At 34.3% G+C, this 24,016-nt stretch overlaps 1 protein-coding gene across 5 annotated transcripts in view; it reads right to left on the reverse strand.

Moving 5' to 3' along the window:
* IP3K2 (Inositol 1,4,5-triphosphate kinase 2) overlaps positions 1-24,016 on the reverse strand; it is an 851,156-nt gene that overhangs the window by 50,004 nt on the left and 777,136 nt on the right. Inside the window, exons 1-2 of one of the 5 annotated variants that reach the window (XM_069823615.1) lie at positions 13,271-13,348; positions 8,511-8,621 (exon numbers count right to left, since the gene is read on the reverse strand). The exons of the other annotated variants lie outside the window; for them this stretch is intronic. Coding sequence (XP_069679716.1) covers positions 8,511-8,621; positions 13,271-13,333 — 174 coding nt within the window. The 5' untranslated portion in view covers positions 13,334-13,348. Of the gene's footprint in view, positions 1-8,510; positions 8,622-13,270; positions 13,349-24,016 lie in introns of those variants that run through there. 5 annotated transcript variants of the gene reach the window in all.

A 24,016-nucleotide genomic window follows, 5' to 3' on the forward strand; every position in this document is an offset into this window, starting at 1 on the left:
TATTTCAGTTACAATCTCACAATGAAGAAACCTTTTAATTGAGGCACAAGAGACGTCTTGAATGGAAGAAAATTTGTGACGTCATAATGAATGACATCATAATATGATAATTTAACGATAAAACGTCATTTTAAGTAGTAACCATGAGTTATAACATATCTATGAACGGTAAAGCCTTGGTTTTTCTGAACCGACGCATGCGAGTTGCGGGGTGCGAAGTCCGCCTCGCACAAATCCGGACTACACGAGAGATAGTGAGTGGTTTCTATGGCTGCGAGGTTTGAGGTCTGCGCACTTCGCAGTTATAGAAACCACTCACTATCTCTCGTGTAGTCCGGATTTGTGCGAGGCGGGCCTCACACCCCACACGTCGCATGCGTCGGTTCAGAAAAACCAAGGCTTAAAGATGCATATCAACTTGAAAGTATCTCCTCATTTTATCAAACGAACAGAAGTTAAAATTCACTGTGAATTTAGTGGGAATGTTGATGAAATAACCGACAGTACGATAAGTTTGTATGACGTATGACAAGTCTTTCCCCGCACCGAATATGAGCACCCTTTCCGGGATCCGTGATGAAACAAAAAATGGCAGAATATCAAATGCTTACTGTAACAACACTACGAGCCACAGTCGAATGCTAATGTTGTTAGTACTTAGACCATGAATCAATGTAACTTGGGTCACCACGCCCTATGACGTCATCTTCCCTTTCTACGAACATGAAGGCGCCGAAGTTGCATATAAAATTGGCCCTGCCGCGCATCTCTCAGTAATATCTCGGCATCGAGGGCAGCTACAGACCTGTGCTACTGCTCCTTTGATTTACAATATTGCGAGTCTGCAATATTAAAGTGATGATAATAGACAAGTAAGATATACTTTGAGTGAACCATAGTGAACAATTTGTTGTGATCTGGGGCTTTCCGAAATGTCGCTTCACATGAAGAGAAAATATAGGCTATTACGTGCCCTCAATTAATTACTTCTCTTGTCATGGACATATGCTCCCAATCTGTGAACCGTAACAAAAAAAAAAAAAAAAAAACATTCAAATCAACACAACTGTAATTTTATTACCGAAACTAGGTGACGTATTCTACGTGCCGGTGTATCCCTGATACACCACAATTTTTTTTTTAAGTATCTCGGTTTCCTGTCGTTATTTTCATGTTGTTACTGATTTACGTATAATTACCAAATCATTATTTTATTGAATGAATGGCTAACTTTGATTGTTATTTTTTCATTTATCTCTTCTGGTTTCAGTGGCTTCTGAATATACTGATGCCAAAGGAACGAAGAATCTTATACGTTCATCAAAAAATGCGTACAATTGCCCATATTGAATAAAAGAATTTACTTCGTCGATCTTTCCGTAAGTGATTAGAGTACCGAAGAAGACGCTTATTAAATATCGACGGATATGAAGTAAAACATCAGCTATGAAACACACTATAGGATTGAGAAATTTGGGTTGATCCCGTAAAAGGTGGGATCACTGTCTTCTGGATCGCATTCTATGGCTGCGTACACTGTCTGCTCAATCAACGCGTAGATAGTGCGCACCGCTATTAACGTTATTAGTATATTATGAGTGTATTTAGGGATGTTAAGCTGTATGCACTACCTGCCACTAGCGGAAAAATAACTTTGATTGAGCAGGCAGTTTATACAGCCATACGATGCGATCCAGCAAGCAATGAGAGGGACGATCAGTTTTAGCCTCGAAACAGGTCATTTGTGGCCTAAACCGTATTTTGGAAAAGTCTTTCATTATTTCAGTTTCTCCGACTTTCTTATTTTATTTTCTTAATTTCCTTGTTTTCTTTTTATGCCTTTTTCACTTTTTCTTTTCCTTTGTATTAATTTTCTCATTTATTTTTCTATTTTCTGTTTTCCTTCTTTTATTCCTTTCTTCGTCACTTTAAATTCTTTGTTGATTTTTCTTTCATTACTTTGCGTTTTAATTTTCTAATCTCTTTTCTCTCTTCCTTCTTTTTTCTTTCTTTTTCTAACTCCCCTTTCTTAACAGGAAGAATATCATGTGCATGAGTATATTACACGGCGATAGGAGAGTAATGGCGAAATGATAACATAAGGAAAAAAAAAACAAATAATCGGAGAAACCTACCACATGACAGTTATTCACAAACAATTTTAGAACAGATTATTGAAATTAAATTGAACACAACAGCAATTAACTATTCAACCCTTTATTATTTACAACATTTATTTTGTAAAAATACCTGTCGAACGAATATTATTTTTCCTTAATAATAACACTATGTCCACATGGTTTGCACAACCTGAGAGGTATCGAAATTAATTGAAACGAAATACAATTTCTGGATACCGATATATGTATATCTATATATATATATATATATATATATATATATATATATACATATATATATAATTTGAACTGGTAATGGAAATTACGGGAAAACAGCTGAACGGATTTTAATAAATGACCCCTCATTTTGAAGCTTGGAACCCAAAGTTTTTCGGAAAAATAGTAGTTTTCAGTGAAATGTCAATTTTCCTAAATCATTTTCCTTTTTTCCAAAATCCATCTTTCGTCAGTTTTGAGAACTAATTACATTCACAGCCGACTTGATGTTCGCTTCCTTAAGCGAAGCGAGCATCAAGTTGGCCGTGTTCCATTTCAGAATAAAACAAAACACACACTACAATAAACAATAGGCTATTACACGAAGGCCATGACTTACAGAATTGCTGACAGAGTTGAGACGGCTCAGATTCTTTCCCATCATAATGCCAATATATGACCTCCATTTGTGCAATTTTTTGATAACGTATAAAAAATAATTTACAGGTCTGATTCTCTGGTCTGTAGTTTTCCGAGTACAGTTGTGTATTGGGTATTAAGAACTACAAAGCTTAAGAATGTTTGATTACATTATTACCATTAAAAATTAAATATTATTATAGTTAATGCAACACATAATGGTATACTGATGATATGAAAATGAAACCTTTTGGGGCTTTATGTAAGTAGACGCAGAGAAAGAATATTTTATATTAGATCTTCATTTCTATAATTTACTGAGTGACGGCTATAGGCCTATATAAACTTATGTTACTGAAAACTATAAAACTTACGTAAGGTAGCAGTATTGTTATTAAAAATAAAATTCTTTTACAATTATTAATCAAGTGATGTGGGTCCTTTTCATATATGTAATGGCAGTGTGATATACATATTTAAATGTCTGATTCTCTAACTTTCCTTGGTAGTAATTGAATCATGCTTCCTATTTTAGCGGCGTCTTTAAACTACATCAAAATTAATTTCATATTTCTTTGGTTTAATTCATTAGATTTGTGATCGCTGCCAAGCATATTTTGTTGTCGGGAAAATAGCATGCCATTTCACTTCTTGCTACCGTGATGAGTAAGTTTATTTCTCGCAACCAGCAACAAATGAAACAATGAAGCTGCTAACGATTTACGATGAACAATTTTATTTAGGGCGCATATAAGAGTCTACAACTCTGACATATCATTCGCCTCATTTTCCACATCTCAGCAATAAATTCCTCACAACAGCCTATATTACAGAAAATATACGAAATAACATTCATTGTTACACAAATTAATCCAGCAGTATTTGATAGATCAGTATTGTCTGGAAGAAGCGCAAAAAATTACAATTCATAAGAAAAGACCAAAAGGTATTACTTATTGATAAAATAAGAGGCCTACAAGATTTTGTAGTCTCTTGATCACCTCAGCAAGATCTCTTAGTGGGAAAAAGTGATTCTGGCCTCTACATTTCATGGTAGTTCACGAAACATGCAGCAGCTATACCAAGATGCTAAGTATTTTGTTCAAAGCATGACAAACCTTACATTTTCTTAACTTTCACTTACAATCCGCAATGACCTGAAATAGCTATTGCATTACTCCCACATGAAAAATCCACTGATCATCCTGACATTGTTACTAGCAATTTCGCATTGAAACTCAAGAACTGAAGACGGATGTGTTCCAAGGAAAAGTATTTGGCAAAAAAAAAAAAAAAAACATTCAGAGGGAGTATGTTTCACTATTATGGAAGCAAATAATTATCGAAATGTCTGGTATTCTTCATTAAAAATAAATCTGAACAAATTTTATTTGAGCTTTTTATGGACTTAGTTTGCAGCAATTGCTGCACAGGCCACTAGTATATATTTTGAGCCACTTTTCCCTAATGACCGTAAAGTCCACGCCATTCTTAAACTTTGAGCTTCGAATGTAAATTTTAAGTTCACAAATGTTATAATCTAACGTTACCAGATTGCTGAACACGAAGATCATCAGGCAAAAGTGTACATACCAATATTCCTGACTAACCATGAAGCTGAAGGCCAAAGATGTCACGAACACATTTCAATGTTAAAGAATTTGAACAACATGGTTGTAGTAGACAGATTCGTAACTGTGAAGACATGCTACTGCAAGTGCACATTGAAAAAGAAAACATGTGCAAAATATTGACACACTCTGTGTTTCTGTGCGAAATGGACGCAGAGATAACCGATCAGCTGCGAATATTGCATGTTCACATTTACTCGACGTTCTCTGTGCTCAGCAATGTGATACCTTCATATTACCTATTTGATAAACCTAAAGAATATTCGCCTAACAAAGTTTCAGGATGGTGACCTTTCGACCTTGTGAAGAAGAGACTCAAGATAGCAGGTTCGAAGTTCTGCCAAACAGTTATACGTAGTGTTATTCTGTGGTGGCAGAAGACTGTTGAGAGAAACAGAGATCGAGTGGAAATGCAGTCATTGAAATAATTCCAGGATTCCATACCCAAATAGCTTGCAAAATAAAGAGTCAAAATGATTTTTTTTTCGAAATTTGTAGAAATTCTTCAAGTTTTTTTCCTTACTTTAGTAAGTTTCAATATGAACACCATAGTTCTGTAGACGTCACATAACAATCAATTTTCTTCCAATGACACTGAATTACTCGTATGTCAGAATAATGGTGGCTATAGTGTCAGTGGCATATCCCCACAAAAATAAATCCATTATTGTGAGTTCACAGCTTTTGAGAGCCAAAGAAGAGATATGACTTTAAGCGCACATAATTTAATCGAAACATAAAATGAAAGTTCAATACTGTCTCCAGGTGATGGATTTGTAAGAACTTTAACTGAAAATAATGAAAACTACTCAAAACATTCAATGTTCACGGAAAAAGCTATGTTCCATATAATAATAAAACGTTAATCGTTACGATTGCAGAATATGCAACCAAACGAGGATCATGAGTACGTTCCTGTTACTCCGTAAGTAAATGTGTCGTACAGGTTGAATGATCTGATATTGCAACCATTCACAACCAAAGATTTCTCCATGTAGCGATATGTAAAACACACTGTTTACTCACATCTCCTAACATTTATCATCTAAAAGAGAGGGTCATTGATGCGATAGCAACCATCATGAATTTTATAATTCAACGTATTTGAGGACAAGTCAAGTATCGGCTTAAAACCCACAGAGCTAAGAATAGTGCCCACACTGAGACTTGCAATATAATAAGGTAGTAAATCAAAATGGGACAGTTTGTACACATTTCAAAAGAAAAATAAATTATTTTACATACTATTTTGCAAATTAGATGAGTATGAAACCATGGACATCTTATCGACGATCCTGTATAGGCCTAAAACGTAATTCCTAAATAATTACAAATACATGCTTTCCGATAAGTATATTATATTACAGTAATTCTGAAGGGCGACCACTTAACGACTTTCGAACATTTTCTTTTCACAAACGATTATTATATGTTAGATTTTCGAAAAATAATACAAAAAATTTCGGAAACATATAATTTCGACTATAACCTAACATAACCTATCACAACCTAAACCAAACTAACCTTAACTAATCCTAACCCAAGCAAAGCAAAGCTGAACTTAACCTGAACTAATCTAAGCTAAGCTAACATAACATTACCAGGTTAGCTTAGGTAGGATTAGGTTAGTTTAGTTTAGGTTGTGATAGGTTATGTTACGTTGCAGCCGAAATTATGTGTTTCCGAATTCTTTGTATAATAATAATAATAATAATAATAATAATAATAACAACAATAATAGCCTAATATGTCCTTTGAAGGGCTACCTTTCGAAAAATCGAGCATAAAATCGTCGTGTGTGAAGATAAAAAAAAGTTCGAAAATCGTGGAGTGGTCGTCGTCCAGAACTACCTATAATTAGTGGATAAAGGTAATCAGTCATGAACGTATTTTCTACTAATGAATGAGATATTACGATGTCCTTCAACCAACGTTTTCAACCACTAATGGCCATCTTCAGGTTGAAGTACAATGACATAGTGAAAACATTTAATTATATGGTAACAAGTGCCTGTCTTGGAGTTTTAGTGTAGTCAGTCGGTGTGGGTTTGGAAATTCGTCTAGCTTGAGAGTTAGCGCAATAGACCGTAACGGGTCGCAGTGATGGGCCATAGTGCCCACCTCCCGTAAATTCCATTCCGTAACCTAACTTACACACATTCTCTCATGGAAGTCATTGTCTATACAATGCTAAAAAAATAATTAAGACATATAAATTAAGATATTACTCCAGTAAGGTAGTATGTCTCGTGCATTCGAATATAAGAAAATAGTTGAAGTAATGGTATGACGCCCCATGTATATTAGAAAATATGATGGCGTATATAGGCCTACATGCAGCGTAACATCATTCCCCATTCAACTATTTTATTCTATTCGTATGCATTATATATATACTACTTACTAATGTAATATCTTAATTTATATCTTTTAACGTTTTTTTTAACAATTTTAGCATTAGATAGACAACTTCCACGAGAGAATGTTCGTGTAAATTAGGTTAACTCCAATGTAATATGACAGGCACTTGTTACCATATGCTCACTATACAGAGTGCATGGGGTATAAGTGCCGTCCTTTTCACAGTCGTCGGGGACGGTCTACAGGATTAAAAAATGTCCCTACAACATAGGGTCAAAACTTGGTAGTTTTCCCAGAAAGAAATATATATCTTTTCTTGCTTTATTTGCGTTATACTCCTTATATCGTTAGTAAAATTACGAAAACAATTACATCAGTAGGTATATCTAGCAAAGAGTTAATATTATTTTAAATAAATATTTATGTGTTCTATTACGTTTTCGTGAAATAAAATAAAATTGCATGCTTAAATTTGTTAATATTCTGGTGTGAGAGACGTGGCAACGTGTTCAGCAGGCAGTACTCTGCACAGACGTACAGTACGTACATGTCAGCTGAGTACAGTCCATAGGTCACTGCAGAGCGGATGACACTTCGGTACCAGGTATTCGATAAGCAACTTACAATATCATTTACAGTTTAGGAATATCATATGTTATTAATTTATGGAGAACGTCGTCGTGATTCAAGTGAGGCAAGAAGATATGCCGTCAATGTTTTCCGCAATGAAGGTTACCTAATTGGCGAACTTTTGTAGCGGTTTCTCAACAATTAGTAGAGTGACCACGTGTGGCTTACAGCTGTTTCGGTGTATACACCATAATCATGATGGTACACATGATGGTGTAAAGTAAACACCGAAACAGCTGTAAGCCACATGTGCTTATATAATTAACATTAGTAAGTTTGCCATTTTATCAATCATTTGTATTTAAGTGTTAAAAGTAGTGTACGCAAGATTCAAGATGAATTATTAGAAACTAGGAATCTCTTACCTCGTTTCGAAAATCACACAAACGGAAATTTCCTTTAAAATGATACTGCTTTATGGAAACGGGAGAGATTAAAATTTTGCATTAGAAAAAAAAATTCGTGTGATTTTGTGCAGAAAATCATTATTGTTTACTCTTTAGACGTACAATTAAAAATGGAGCAATATTGTTACATAAAATGTAAATTTACCATAATGTTCTATTAACGAGATTGAAAGTTTGTATTTGCTGCTCGTTTTATGTAAACAACAGTATTGTCATGGTCGCTCCTGCATTAGAACAGAGCACCTATTTTGTACCGGTATGTCTGCACCCGCTTGAGCTGTACTGTGTACTTCTAAATTCCCTCCTCCCCATCCAGCAACGTTGCAAAACGTCTATTATTGTAAACTTTAATAACTGGTTAAATATTGCAATTAGAAAAAAAATTGTAAGGATATTTTTTTCTTTCTTATGACAAGAATAATTATCAGTTAAAATTATGGCGCTTATACCCCTTACACTCCGTATACTTGTACTCCAATCTGAAGATGATCATTAGTGGTTGAAAACGTTAATTGGATTGCATTAAATGACATCGTAATATCTCATTAATTAGTAAATATAAGTTCATGGCTGATTACCATTATCCAGTAATATAATAATTCCTAAAGCAAAGCACTAATACAAATAATTATATGAAAAGTACGACACATTTGCTTTTGAAGTACTAACTTTCAAGCTGAAACCAATTATCCACAATCAATTACTTTATGCCACTTCAGACTTACGGTATAAATGAAGTAGATATAAAACGTAGGCTGCAGTTGTCTTTTTGTCATCGCACAGACTTGAAAACCACAAGACAGTTTCAATTCTTCAAAATAAGGAAGAAGATCACCCTGCAACAAACCACAGCTCTAATTGCAACGTGAACCGCAGCGGTGCTGATGTTGAACCTAGACTGACATGATCTGCACAATTAAGTTACATCCTGGAATTTCATGCTCAGTTACTCTTAATGATATGGCCGCTTGTCACGGCTCGGGCAGACGACGCGCGAAATAACGTATTCTACGAGGAATATAAATTCCGATGAATAATTCATGATGTTAATTCAAACTATTTGGCAACGACATGAAGCTCATTGTTTTTGTTATTAAGATATAACGACATGTATCGAGGCCAATAACACTAGATCTATGTGATTGATAAAGCGCTTTGAAATCCAATACGTCACTGAATTTCTGATCTCTATTTCTTTGCATACTCCTACCGTGACTCTCGTATGAATCCCAAATTAAAGAATGTATGCGTCTTGCCCAGCGTTACCTCAGTCAACTGATATCTTAACGTTAGAAGGTATCAGAACATGCCGCGTTAATAATAATAATAATAATAATAATAATAATAATATTATTATTATTACTATTATTATTATTATTACTACTACTACTAGTATGATTATTATTATTATTATTATTATTATTATTATTATTATTATTATTATTATTATTATTATTATTTTACGAATATCAAAATAAGTGATCCGTTTCGATAAACAAATGATTTTCGACAATTAAATGTTTTAGACGTTTTCATAGTTTTCTTTTCTCTTGGAGTCTATAGTTGAATATTTGTACAGGATATGCCTAATCCGCATTGACTTATACAGGGTATTAAAAAAATATCCAATATTTTAGGAGGTGATAGTACGCATCAAAACAAGAAAAAATATCTAATAAATATGGGTTCTACAACACGCACTTTCTGAGATCTGAACAATTGTTCATAGAAGGTGCTCAATGTGACGTCCATTTATGGCAATGCATTTTTCTGCCCTACAATACAGCAGGCTGTCAGATAATCATACCGTAATTAACACCCCTGGTATGGAATACTGATACCTCGCAAGGAATACTGACAAGAAAAGTCTTGTTGCGGATATGAGCAGCAGAGATGGTGTTGTGAATTTTCGTAATGAGCATGTGTGGGCTGATGAAAATTCCTATGCAATTGAAGAAATAAGGCATCAGCACCGATTCTCAATCAACGTATGGGCAGACGTTCTTGGCGATAGATTAAGGACCATACGTGCTATCACAGAGATTAACTGGGGCTCGTTATCAGGACTTTCTTACTAACGTATTGCCTACTTTGCTGGAGTATGTGCCATGCCAGCAAAGACTACAGATGTGGTTCATGCATGATGGATGGCACACCAGCACATTTTTCCGCAATAAGCGTGAACACCTGACATTGACATTTCAAGACCGCTGGCTTGATTGGAGAGACCCCATACCTTGGCCTGCTCGTTCCTCAAATCTAAATCTCCTAGACTTTTGGTTATCAAGAACAACCAGGTCAATTTCAAAGAGTGCATCATTCTAACGCCGAAGGGCAGAGGAATGCATTGCCATGAATGGATGTCACATTGAGCACCTCCTGTGAACAAGTGTTCAGATCTCAGAAAGTATGTGTTGTAGGACCCATGTTTATTATACATTTTTTCTTGTTTTGATGCATACTAGCACCTCCTAAAATATTGTATACTTTTTAACACCCTGTATTGATAACATGTTTTACAGAATATGCTTGTTTTATACATTTTGTTAAGAAAATGTGCGGTCTTTATTTCCTGCACAATGTTTTATTTATTTCGTGACCTTACAAAATGTATCAAATATTTTGTAGAACGTCTTTACTGTTTCCCATCTTAGTAAGTGTTGTTTCAACCACAGATTCTGTAGTCAGTCATTTTGGAACTGGAAAGGGCTATCCCTGTAGTTGTCCAAATTAGTTAAGATTTAACATTTTATCTAGCATTCCTAATCTTAGAAGAATTGAAAATAGAACCAGTCATCGATAAAATCTAAAAATACAAACATAATTGAGATTTTATACATTATGACAATAAACAACAAATATAAAACATACAGCACAGTAGAAACTGAAAGATTACGGACGAAAAGAAATTCCTATGAAAAAAAAAAACTACAATATCAACCGTTAGAGACGAAGGCAACAGAATTTATTGGACTTCTGCGTTTATATTGTAACATGATCTCATGAACCAATCCGCTGTAGCGGTATCAGCTACATTATAGTGATTATTTCTTTATATTAGTATTAGTATCAACACTAATTGTGAATTGTGTAATAGAATTATTTCACGCACAAACGATATAAGAAATATGAAAAATTTACACTCAATACAGAAAAAATATTGTACTGCACAATACTTTCACACGCAGTTCACAACAGATGTAGTTACTTCAGCGCTCAGCAACTGACTAAAACAGACGATAGCTGAAGAATAAATCCCAGTTTAAATTTGAACTTTTTCCGCTGCTCCCGGGTTGTTGAGAAATACAACCGACTTGGCCCTATTCTAACCTGCTTCTTAATACACTAAAAACATCTGAGCTCATAAGTTTAGAAGTACCAAAAATCTAACTCCAGAAACTGTTGGCATGAAATCATTCGATCATCAAACAAATTAAACTACTCTTGCAAGTTATATGCATGTGCCATCATAATCATAGTCATCATTACTGTGTACAGGAGAAGTTATGATTATGTGAAGAGAATTTACGCAAACAGAAAGAGGACCATGCAGGCTTCTGCACTACACATCAAGTGGAAGTCGGAATGACGAAAGAACACTCCGAATGGCCTAATGGGTAAAGTTTATGGTGATGTCCTTGAACTGGGCCTATATTATGTGTTATTACGTTATATAACATGTTAATTCATATGTCCACTTTAATTCAAGTTTACAATCAATATAATGGCTAAGTTGATTCGGAATAAATTATACAAATCATACAATGTTTCACGATTTTAAACAGAGATAAATAAAATGTAAGTAATAGCATTGCTTCAATAGTTTACACTCGTGATATAGTCTTAATATTAATGGAAATTTACTAATTTTATGGCATAAATATTTTTATGAATAATTTACTTAAATCAGAGTGACGTGAAACACAAAGTGATAAATAACTGGTACGTAATTGCATAAATAAAAATGAATAAACAATATAAAAATAAAAATCAATTTATAAGCTAATAATTAAAATATGATTACTTACATTCCCATATATAAGAAATATAAAGTGCATTTATAAAATGAAAATATAGCTTCTAGTGCAAAAGAAATCCCTGATATCTTTAAAGAGAACAATGGTGAACAAATAATGTGACATGAATTATTTATTACGTAATTGGTAAGTAATTTAATAAAAATGAATAAACAATATAAAAATAAAAACAAATTTATAAGTCAATAATTAAAATAAGATTATATAATGTACATTCACATATATTAAGAAATATAAAGTGCCTTTATAACATGAAAATACAGCTTATACTGCAAAACAAAGCTATGCTTTTAATGGCATCTTCGAAGAGAACAATGGTGAACAAATAATTTCTGACATGATTTATTACTGTGATGAATATTAGCGCATAACGTCCAAAAATTAATATAGAATTTCTTTAACTACCATAATTTTCTTGGAAAAAGCATCTTAAATTTGCATTTAAAAATCGAAATCACGTTAATGAAAAATGTGCATGCTGTAGTCACTTGAGGCTTAAGAAGTGAGAAGTGATTGAAATTTATATCTTCATCCTACACTGATCTCAAAACCATTAAACGTATCTTATTATTATTTTTTTGTCAAACAAGAAATCATAATTGCGCAAGTTTCCTAGATACAAAGCATTCTTTGACTGCAAATGAGGCCAAAAATCATTAAGATAATACTTTTAGGTTGACAAATGAGAGCTGATGAGAGATGAACATTTAAAACATAAATTAATTATTGCTGAAAATGTTTCATGTGTTATTTTTTAAATACAGTAGGCCTACATCAGAAAGACTAGTTTGGGAATTCACAAAACCGAAAAACTTCACGTATCTGATATTCTTGAAGTCAAGATACTAATGGGAAATAATATGTCTTATAAAACATGATTTTGGATTCATACTTTAACTTGCTCCCGAGAATTTGGGTCCATTAAGTGAAAAGAATGGAAAATGACTTCTCTGATATATTTTAACAGTGGGGAAATGATCGCCAGACAGCGGATTTTCGGTCCCTACAGTGACAAGACGTCACATCTCTTTGCGTACAGAGGGAGCGCAGCATTGGGTTCAATGACTTGCCTGCAACTGACGTACCCTCACGTTCAGTATCCGGACTGAAAATCCGCTGTCAGGTGAGCAATAAATGAAGTCCTCCTATAACAACCACCGCTGAAATCTACGGTACATTTTAAATACAGTAAGCTAAACCATGATGCATTAGTATGGAAAAATATGTTTGTTGAAAACTTAAGATTCAATTTGCATAAAGTTAGTTAATGAAGAAACTTGTTTGCATATTGAATTTAGTGTAAAAAGGAGTTTATAATAATAATAATAATAATAATAATAATAATAATAATCCTATTTGACTTTATATAACAAAATACTCTCGTTTTCTAGTTGTTAATTGTAATATATAAAGAACTCTAATTTTCACTTCTAAATATATTATCTTACCATGAATTTGAAGATTTCCAAGTCCAGGATATTGCATTCCCGCCACGACTGAAGAGTGTGCATCTAGTACATATTATTGTATTAAAATAACAGAACTTGTGATTTACGCAAGTCAAGAGGAAATATGTTGATACATGACCTAATTTCAACACCTATATCCTGCTCATAATCACCATATCTCGCAGAAAACTGGAAAATCAATGTTGTAACGCTGTCAAGGAAGAACCATGACCGTTTCACAACAAAATATGATGTTCTGTATACAGGTGTTGCATGTGCTAAGTGGAACGTTACCCCTGACGTCATAGGACGTCATCATGCTACCAAGAACATGTAAGATAACGTGTAACTTTTCTGTGACAAATGACGGTGCTTGGAAACCTTCACTTTAATTACATGTTATTATTATGGAGACGTGAAGGGGTGGTGTAAACATGACAAAGGTTCGGCGATCCGGTAGGTCATACACTAACTTCAATTTAGGATCAGGAAGGACTAAAATGCGCTTCCTCACTATAGCGGAACAGCGGGTGTAGCGGTGCTTTTGTTCTGCGGCCATTTGATTATATCGTCCGGCACCGTCTGGGCTTGTACATCCGCCTCTTTGATTCCGCTTGACCTGCTTTACTTGAAAACAAAGAACTGAGATTTAAAAGACTTAAAATTTCAAATAATGTTTCACGCAGTTCTGTTTCACATTCCATTCGACAATATTATTATTTATCAATTTATCATTTGCTCCTGTGGATATGATAGGCCTATAATGGATATTTTGACACTCAAGTAAAACGTAGCTATTCCTTTTCTCAAACTCTCGAAAAGATTAAAAAGCAAACTGCATCACTACTTGTGTGTCATTTTTTAAAAGATACGTTAATGAACTAAAATATAACAGAGTTGCAAATTTTACGGGACATTGTACATAATCATCTCTCCATATTTTAATGACTTCTTGTAACAAGCCTGTAAATATATTGCGTTAATAAAGTTGTAATCATATTATGTAGACAGCTGCCCTTTTTAACACAATTAATTCCATTTTCTTTAATTTCATTTACAAAATATTTTATTCCCAAAGTTTTTTGGTTACCCGATGAAGAGCACTCATCCTTTTATGGGATTTTTCTAGCGGAAGACGTACAGCACAGTTCGTAAAGGCCAGCTTCTGTCTGATGCTTTTCCAGTTCACTGCGGGATAAAGCAAGGAGATGCACTATCACCTTTACTTTTTAACTTCGCTCTAGAATATGCCATTAGGAAAGTTCAGTATAACACAGAGGGTTTGGATATGAACGGGTTACATCAGCTTCTTGTCTATGCGGATGGCGTGAATATGTTAGGAGAAAATCCACAAACGATTAGGGAAAACACGGAAATTTTACTTGAAGCAAGTAAAGCGATAGGTTTGGAAGTAAATCCCCAAAAGACAAAGTATATGATTATGTCTCGTGACCAGAATATTCTACGAAATGGAAATGTAAAAATTGGAGATTTAACCTTCGAAAAGGTGGAAAATTCAAATATCCTGGAGCAACAGTAACACATATAAATGACACTCAGGAGGAAATTAAACGCAGAATAAATATGGGAAATGCCTGTTACTATTCGGCTGAGAAGCTTTTGTCATCTAGTCTACTGTCAAAAAATCTGAAAGTTAGAATTTATAAAACAATTATATTACCGGTTGTTCTGTATTTGACACTTGGCCTCTCACTTTGAGAGAGGAACAGAGATTAAGGGTGTTTGAGAATAAGGTTCTTAGAAATATATTTGGGGCTAAGAGGGATGAAGTTACAGGGGAAAGGAGAAAGTTTCGCAACGCAGAACTGCACGCATTGTATTCTTCACCTGACATAATTAGGAACATTAAATCCAGACGTTTGAGATGGGCAGGGCATGTAGCACGTATGGATGCCCATAGAGTGTTAGTTGGGAGGCCGGAGAGAAAAAGACCTTTGGGGAGGCGGAGACATATGGGAGGGTAATATTAAAATGGATTTGAGGGAGGTGGGATATCATGATGAAGACTGGATTAATCCTGCACAGGATAGGGACCGATGGTGGGCTTATGTGAGGGCGGCAATGAATCTGCGAGTTCCTTAAAAGCCATTTTAAGTAAGTACTAGTCCTAGCGGAAGTGACTTTCATGTCGTAGAAATCATGATTACAATCCTTGAACGGCGGTATGAGTTTGAAAATTAGGAAGTTGTACGTAAGTTTCCGTCCCTCCGTTCCGATTGACTTCGTTCCCTTTTTGATCCTGCCTCCGTTCAAAATTATATAATGTCTCTATTTGAATCTGGCATACTCCGGATTGGAAGAAGTGACCAACAGGCTTCTAGCTCACAGAAATACCGTAGGCCTATATAATAAGTATCAGTCGAAGGTCTCATGAATGAGCAGTGCAGTAGGACTTCCTGTCCGAAGCTGCGCTTGAGCGTAAGTTCGAACCCTACTTGGGCATGTTACCTGGTTGTTTTAACATTAAATAATGTTGTTATTCAAGGGTCAGTAGGATGAAACAAACAGATTTTCACTAACTGACGCAACTGCGTCTTTGACTTAATACCCACGTAGGGAGTATTTATAAAAACATGTTGTAGTATGTAAATGAAAGAATAAAGGCTGGTCTATCGAAAAATGATGCTTATTTTAGTTCCAAAATAAAATTGGACATTGTTTAGACAATAATCCAAAAATATTCAATACTTTTCCCTAATTTTACAGGCATTGAACCACTTGTTACGGATAAGCTGTAAAAGATTAATCAGGACATATTGCGAGTGAAATACATTAACAAATACGATTTTTTCTATAATGGAATCCGTTTTGGTCCATCTCTTACAGTTTCGAAGTTAGGACCATTTTTGTTTGGCTTATGCAACTGCTATGCTGAGAGCATGACGCAATAACATTAACAACTGTAAGCGTGTGACGTTACGCACAGATAAATTTGTCTACAGGTAGCAGTCACCTAGAATATATAAGACTTCATAGGGAAAGAATAGCGAAGATAAAAATAATTCGCAGTCCAGTAACAATGTACTCAAACGAAGAAAGACAAATGTCGAATACACACGTAAGTACAAACGTTAATGCCAAAGTAAAGTTGTTTTAATGTACAAAACTTTATATTTAAAGTTATTCAATGTTAATCCTGGAACCAAGGTTCTCTAATTATTTTTAGTCAACAGCACAGTTATGTTGTGTGATGAAACTGGTGACAGAAAGATAGTATTTTGGATAGATGAGTTCGAAGATTTAAGCTGGATTATCTGGAATTCGATTTACAGTTGAAAAAGGAGTCTGAAGTAATCTAGCAATGTAAACAGCCAAAGCGGGACTCAAACATAAGACCAAGGACAGTCTCAGAACACTAGACCCTTTCGCTAACCCTTAGATCACCGAGGTTGGCTATCTGTAATTACTTCAACAATAAATTTTTTGAAAAAAAAAAACTGACTGCTGTATAGTATCTCATTTGAGTATCTCAGCAGCGGACTTATTAATGTATAAAATAGTTATACTAATACGTACATTTGTTATGATGGCACAATGAAATTGACACTGGATATTACAATCACACAATGTAAATGTGTAAGAATGCGGTGACTAAAATGTCCTACTGAAACGTGACTAATGTAAGCCTGAGTCTTACGTGCTGAGGAAAATTTTACGCGATTTCGTATCACCACCGCAACTGCCAATTTCTTTATCACAGTAATTGCAGAAACCAGTGTTATTCAGTAATGTTCACAATTTGGGGTTTACCGGCTGATAGAGTCCCTGCTGGGAAGTTCCCAGTAGGATTCTAAAAGAAATAAATGGCTAATGTGTATAAGGAACGCCTGAATTACGCCCTAAATAAATATTTGGAACATAACAAGCAAAAGATTATGAGAAAATATTCTTCGATAATGCTACCGGTAGTTCTGCTGAACTTCTTCTTCAATAAAAATTGAGCGTGAAGAGTAATGACTAGAGCCCGGATGTTTGGCAAAATACCTTTTTTACTGGGTGGAAGTAAATTATTATTTTCATAGATATAAATGTCATTTGGGGTAATTTTTTTGAAACATTTTTAAGTCATGCTCTATGATTGTCAATTTTTAATCAATTCTTCCAAGAGCAGAAGCCCTTTGTTTTAAACTATACACATGATTTATGACCAGGGTGCGAACTAACGGGAGGGATGGGGGAATTTCCCCCCTGTTGGAAAGTTATCCTCCTCTCATTAAATTCATATTAACATCCCTGTCAGGGATAACTTCTATCTCCCTCAGAAAATATAATTGTTTTAATACGGGTGTACTTCATAAAGTACAGTATAAAATAAGCAAATATAATAATACTGATGTATTATCACCAGCGTCAAGCTGACAATAATCAATAACATAGGAATTACACATCTTATCTTGAGCCTGCTCATGGATATAATATTATTATAATCAAGATACAAGACAAGCAACTCAGTGCGACCAAGCGTTGAGCCGTATCGAATGAGGATGATAATAATTTTATGCTCGACCATGCCGAAATGTAGTAATTATACACCTGGTAGCAGTCCTTTAATGCATGTCATTAAAGTACACCTATTCATTAAAGTTCAGGTTTTCGATTACTCTCGGATATGCAATCGAAAGACAACCAGCGAAACGTCACGCAGGCTGGAAATCCAATACTGTCGCAGAAGCTTATGTTCTGTTACTATAATAATTAGCGTTAATTGTAAATAATATTCAAATAAATTCAATTTGTCATCTCGTTTTTCAATGTCGAATTCAATTTCAAGGTTATATCAAGTTTAACGTTTATCTTACTTTCTAGATTAGGGGCCTATATCAAGGTCGTCGACATTCGTTGCCCGGAAAAAATCAATACTTTCGCGTCTGCGCACATCTCACAATTTACGAGATTGCACAAGGTCAGTTCGCTCCCCAGTTACATAAGAATAACATGAAAACTTATGAATAATTTGAAGTTAGAAATATGGTCGAGCATAAAAAGTCGTATGAAACTTGCCTATAATGGTAATTAAGACGCTCGTATGAAAATTATGAAACTCGCTTGCGCTCGTTTCATAAACATCTTCGCGTCTTAATTACTATCATTATAGGCTCGTTGCATAATGTACTATTATGTATGATATTCTCTATCTATGACTCTATTCCCCCCTCATCAGAAATCTTAATTCGCACTCTGTTTATGACTGCTAGAATTTTCGAAGTAATGACCTTGTTGACTGTTTACATTACAATTAATCCATTAGAGAAGGGGGCGACAAAATATAAACTGCCTCGGGTGGAAGATTGTCTAACTACGGCCCTGTATATACTCGTACATATACTATCAATTAATTTTAACAATTTGATTACATATGTTCGCAAATTTTCACCATTTATCACAGCTTATAGTGGTAGTACAAAGTATTTTAACAGAGAAATTTTTTGAAGTGTTAGAGAAATCAGGATAGTATCAGTGAAATGTGTCGCAGTTCCAGTGCAGTGAGTAAGCTGACAGCGAAATGAGTATAGCGCTGAAAGGTACTTGTGCTAAAATGCACATATTATACTCGTGGGTTTTAGTTCGAACTTAGGGTTAAGATACAAATTAGATTTACTTGAAATTTTCTTTAAGTGATCTTTCTTCATTTAATTTGGGATGCTCATTATTATTATTATTATTATTATTATTATTATTATTATTATTATGCTCATTATTATTACTATTAATTATTATTAGTATTTATTATTATTATTAGTATTATCATTAATTGTAATTATTGAGTGTAATTAGTTACCATTGCCACCGAGTATTTACCCATTTGCAGTGTGAATAAATATATACATACACATATTTACACAGATGGAAACCTCGAAAGTTAGTCACTTCATTCAGCCGGAAGAAAACATATTGAATGAAATGCACACATCTTAATTTACTTCGAAGCGTGTATTATTACTAGCGAAATAAAATGACTTCCGACTTTACCCTTATGAATGGAACCTTTGTTTCGTAAAGTTCTTGAAATGGATACTCAGGCCGCATTTCAAACAATAATAAATTCGACTCATTGCGTAGCAGTGGCCTATGACAGATGATCGTGATAAAGTGATGTTGTGTCCTGGTCTTTTAATTTCATTAACACTGCGCTGTTATTCGAAACCTCAACGATACTCAATGCATAATCAAACATAGGTCTATCAAAGGCATGCCGCAAGAGTATTACCAGAGCCTTCTTCAGTTACAAGCCGGAGCATGGGTAGGTTTGGCAACGCTGAGTGGAGGCGGGTGGAGGCGAAATAAAGGCATGACGTTTGACGTTTTAGTGCTTTGATTTAGTTGTCAGATGTACATTTTCGACATTAATTGATACAAAACTAAGTGCATATGATCAAGATTCAGTGTATTGATGTACGTAATTTATTACGGAAATCGAAATCGTATTTTATTTGTGTTTCAGAATACGGCGTAAGCACTTGCATACAGCCACTTATAACTTTAAAAAATAAAAGCATACGTGTTTTTATTGATGGTACAAGGCAAAAGAAATAAATAAATACTTAAGGAAATGTTACTTGTACCAAAAATAAATAAAATAACGTACTTTCGCAATACCTATTCCAATCAATTAACCATTATGTGACTAGTAAATTGACAATGTTTTGCCGCTTAATGTTGTTTCACCTCTGACGTGAAAGGTCTAGGATATCATATAGGCCTACATTTTAATTTCATGTGATTATCTGTCGTGCTTTTCTATAAATATTTCAGATGCCCAGGAAGCCGGTTTTAGTTTGAACCTGGCGAATCACCATAACAATACTGTTATCCTAAATTATTTGTTATAAACTTTTTAAAATACGGAATAATTTTATATAAATATAACTACAGAAAACAAGCTAAGAATGTAAATTATACAATAAAATAAAAATGTAAACAGAGGGAACTATTGACATATTATAATAAAGTATGAGGATGTAAATAAATTTAGGCCAAATATAAAGATCTATGAAAAAATGAAGAAACATACCTTCTACATGGTACGTAACAAAACACATCATTATTTATTAGGTATGTGCCAATTAGCGTAAACTCAGCGAACTTTAAATCCTGTAAATAGGAAGTGAAAAGAAACATGTTTATAACTAATTTATTGCGAAAGAAATAATATTAATAAACCAACAAATTGAGTGTATGCACCTACAAATTATAGGTAGTTCTGACATTATAGCAGGCATTCCGAATCTTCAACAAAACTGTAACATTTATGGGATCACAAAACAGCTGTTTACAATGAACTTGAAAATCAACGGCGTAATTTTATTGATATAGCAGGCGAGACCCAACAATTTGGCTAGAATTCTGATACATCTCAAACCACAACCACTATAAAAATGTAGTTTATACAATATTTAATATTTAGAAGAATTGTCAATCACTTTGTCATTAATAATAACCGCAAAAATTGCTAACGACTGCAGTCATATTTTCATTTAACAACAACAATTAACGTTTGGTACGAACGCGAACATAATTTCCTCGACACACTCTTATATTGTAACATTAATTTACATTGAAAATCGGCATTAGCACAAACACGTATTCTGGAAAGTAGGCCTCCGGTTGACAGTTAATTACAGTGTTGCCGACGTATGGCTCCGGTTTGTAACTGAAGAAGGCTCTGGTATTACACATAGCGAGAGCTTATAAGAATGATATAATACAATAAAGCAGTACCGACAGTATCGTTGTCAGCATTTTAACAATAATTTAATTCACACTTAATTAAAAAATGTATTGATATTTCATATACATTAATTAAAACGAACTGGAACGGCCAATAGCCATTTTTTACGAGACGAAACGAAAAAGTTCTTGAAATTCACGCGTTCCGGTCCGCTCCTGTCCATTTCGAGCCCTGGTGATAAGAGATAACTTTACTACCCTATCGGAAATAGGAGCCCTGGAAGACCTCAAATGAGATGAAGACACTTTTTGATAAGACAGGCAAGTAGCCTATCAAAAGAAGGGAACATTTTGATCTTACGCTGAAAATTGACTCAACATTAGTTGAGTTGTTTCTTAGTTATTTTAATAAAACAATGACCTTACATAAATTATATCATTGGGGTAATAAACAAAAACATTCACTTCTCTATATTACCCTGTTTTGTGACTGCTCTTGCAGGCAAGATATAGGCTATTTATTATGATAGTAATATTTTATTATTTAAAAGCTCCAGTCTCATTTTTCTCGTTTAAAGCTTATTATATATCTTTGAATAAAAAGGCATTATAAATTTTAAAAAGGCATAATATATTTTAGTAATAAATTTAAATTATATCAACATAACTCTCATGTTTACTTCGTAAGTGACACATGTTGACTTATAAAAGACTTTTTTCGTGATTAACTGTCTTTTCACAAACCTTACATAACAAAACTGTTCCACCGGTTGAAAACACTTGGGGACCAAATTCACTAACGTAAGCATGAAGTTATTTTTCAATGTTTTGCTGAATTTAGACATTTTTTCTTTTGGATTGTTAGTAAAGTTAGTCATTGTTTCAAATATTTAAATTTCATACACATTACATTACAATTAATTAGAAAATTTGCAAAGAAACAAGAAATATTGCTTTAAAATGCCAAGAAAGGCATTTATTAGTAAGAAACAACTTAAAAAGGCAAAACAAAAATCGGCCCTATTACTTTGATTTACTCCAAAACACATTTACATCTGTGCAAATAATGATTTACTTCCACCCAGAAAAAAAGATATTTTGCCAAACATCCGGGCTCTACTCATCAGGATATAGGACAAGAAACTGTAATTGAAAACATTTCAACCAAAACAAATACTTATTAAAACAAATGAATATACATCTAAAAAAGAATGTCCTTCAATGAATTTGCACACAAAATTTAAAGTTACGAAGTAAAAAAGGCGAAAGGATGCAGAGTGATCTATTGTATGAGGAGTTGGTGTGGTTAAGTTTTTCAACACGTCAATAAAAGCCCTAAACCGAGAAGTTATTGATGATATCAGTTACAAATGCAATATACAGTAATTAAAGAATATTGGTGTGGTTTGGAAAGAGAGAGAAGGTTGTTCAGTAATCTTTTTATGAAACAACGTGTCAAAGTCAGGATAGGAGAAGAAATGTCCGAAGAAAGTGAAATAGGGAGAGGAGTACGTCGAGGATAACCCTTTATCACCTACTCTGTGCAACATCTACTTGGAGAATTTAGTGAAGAACTGTTTTCAGAACATGGGGGAGTTATAGTAGGAGGAAAAAGAATAAAATGCATAAGATTTGCTGATGATATGGAGTTGTTAACAGAAGAGGAGACGATACTAAGGGATATGCTACTGGAGCTAAATAACAACTGAGCAATATAGAATGAAGATAAATGCAAACAAGACGAAAACAATGGTTGTCTGAACAAAAATAAAGGAGATAAACTTGCGAATATTAAATGAGGCAGTAGAGCAAGTGGACAGCTTCAAATACTTGGGTATATTATAAGTAACATGAACTGCTGTCAGGAAGTCAAAAGAAGGATAGCAATGGCCAAGAAAGCTTTTAATAGAAAAGGGAGAATCTTCTGCGGACCTCTGGAAAAACAACTAAGGAAGAGACTAGTGAAGTATACTTTGTGTGGAGTATGGCATTGTATGGGGCAGAAACATGGACATTACGACAAAGTGAAGAGAAGCGACTAGAATAATTTGAAATGTGGATATGGAGAAGAATGGAGAGTGTGAAATGGACAGACAGAATAAGAAATCAAGCTGTGTTGGAAACACGTGGGTGAAGAAAGAATGATGCTGAAACTGATCAGGAAAAGAAAAAGGAATTAGTTGAGTCACTGGCTGAGAAGAAACTGCCTACTGAAGGATGCACTGAAAGGAATGGTGAACAGGAGAAGAAGAGTTTGGGGCAGAAGAAGTTATCAGATGATAGACGACATTAAGCTATATGGATCATATGCGGAGACAAAGCATAAGGCAGAAAATAAGAAAGAGTGGAGAAAGTTGGGCAGAACAGAATGAATGAATGAATGATTAAAGAAATAATTACTAAATTTCGCTTACAAGCAAACATCCTGATGGGGGCAGGTAAAAATGTTAATTTTTTTTCACCATGTTAATAATGTCAACAGAAGTGCTTATACCAAATTTTGGCCACTCGGCTGCAATTATGAGGGCCGTAAAAAATAAGTTCACTTGGGGCCGTTAACAGAAAGAAAACACAATTTCATTGGAAAAATTATTGGAACAGACACAGCAATTGTTGAGCTATTTTTCAACATATTCCCCACCGGAATTGAGACATTCGTTATATCATGTGATCAAAAGAGACGTTCAAACGCTGGTTCCGATCCCAGGTGGTTGACGTCTACGACACAAGGATAGAAAAATTGATCCCATGGTATGACAAATGTCTCAATTCCAGTGGGGGATAGGTTGACAAATAGTGCAACAATTTCTCTGTCTTTTTCAATAAATCTTTCCATGCATATGTGCTTATTTTCTGTAAACGGCCCCAAGGAAAATCACTTTCTGGACAGTCTCGTAATTGCGGTCGAGTCGCCAAAATTTGTATAAGCACATCATTTTACATTATTAACGTGGAAGGAAAAAATGTAACTATATCTGCCTTCATCAGAACGTTTGCTTGTTAGCTGAATTAGAAAATATATTAATTTAACCTTAGAGGAAAATGAAGATGTTTGAT

This window comes from Periplaneta americana, chromosome 4 (assembly GCF_040183065.1).
Source record: "Periplaneta americana isolate PAMFEO1 chromosome 4, P.americana_PAMFEO1_priV1, whole genome shotgun sequence".
Classification (NCBI taxonomy): domain Eukaryota; kingdom Metazoa; phylum Arthropoda; class Insecta; order Blattodea; family Blattidae; genus Periplaneta; species Periplaneta americana.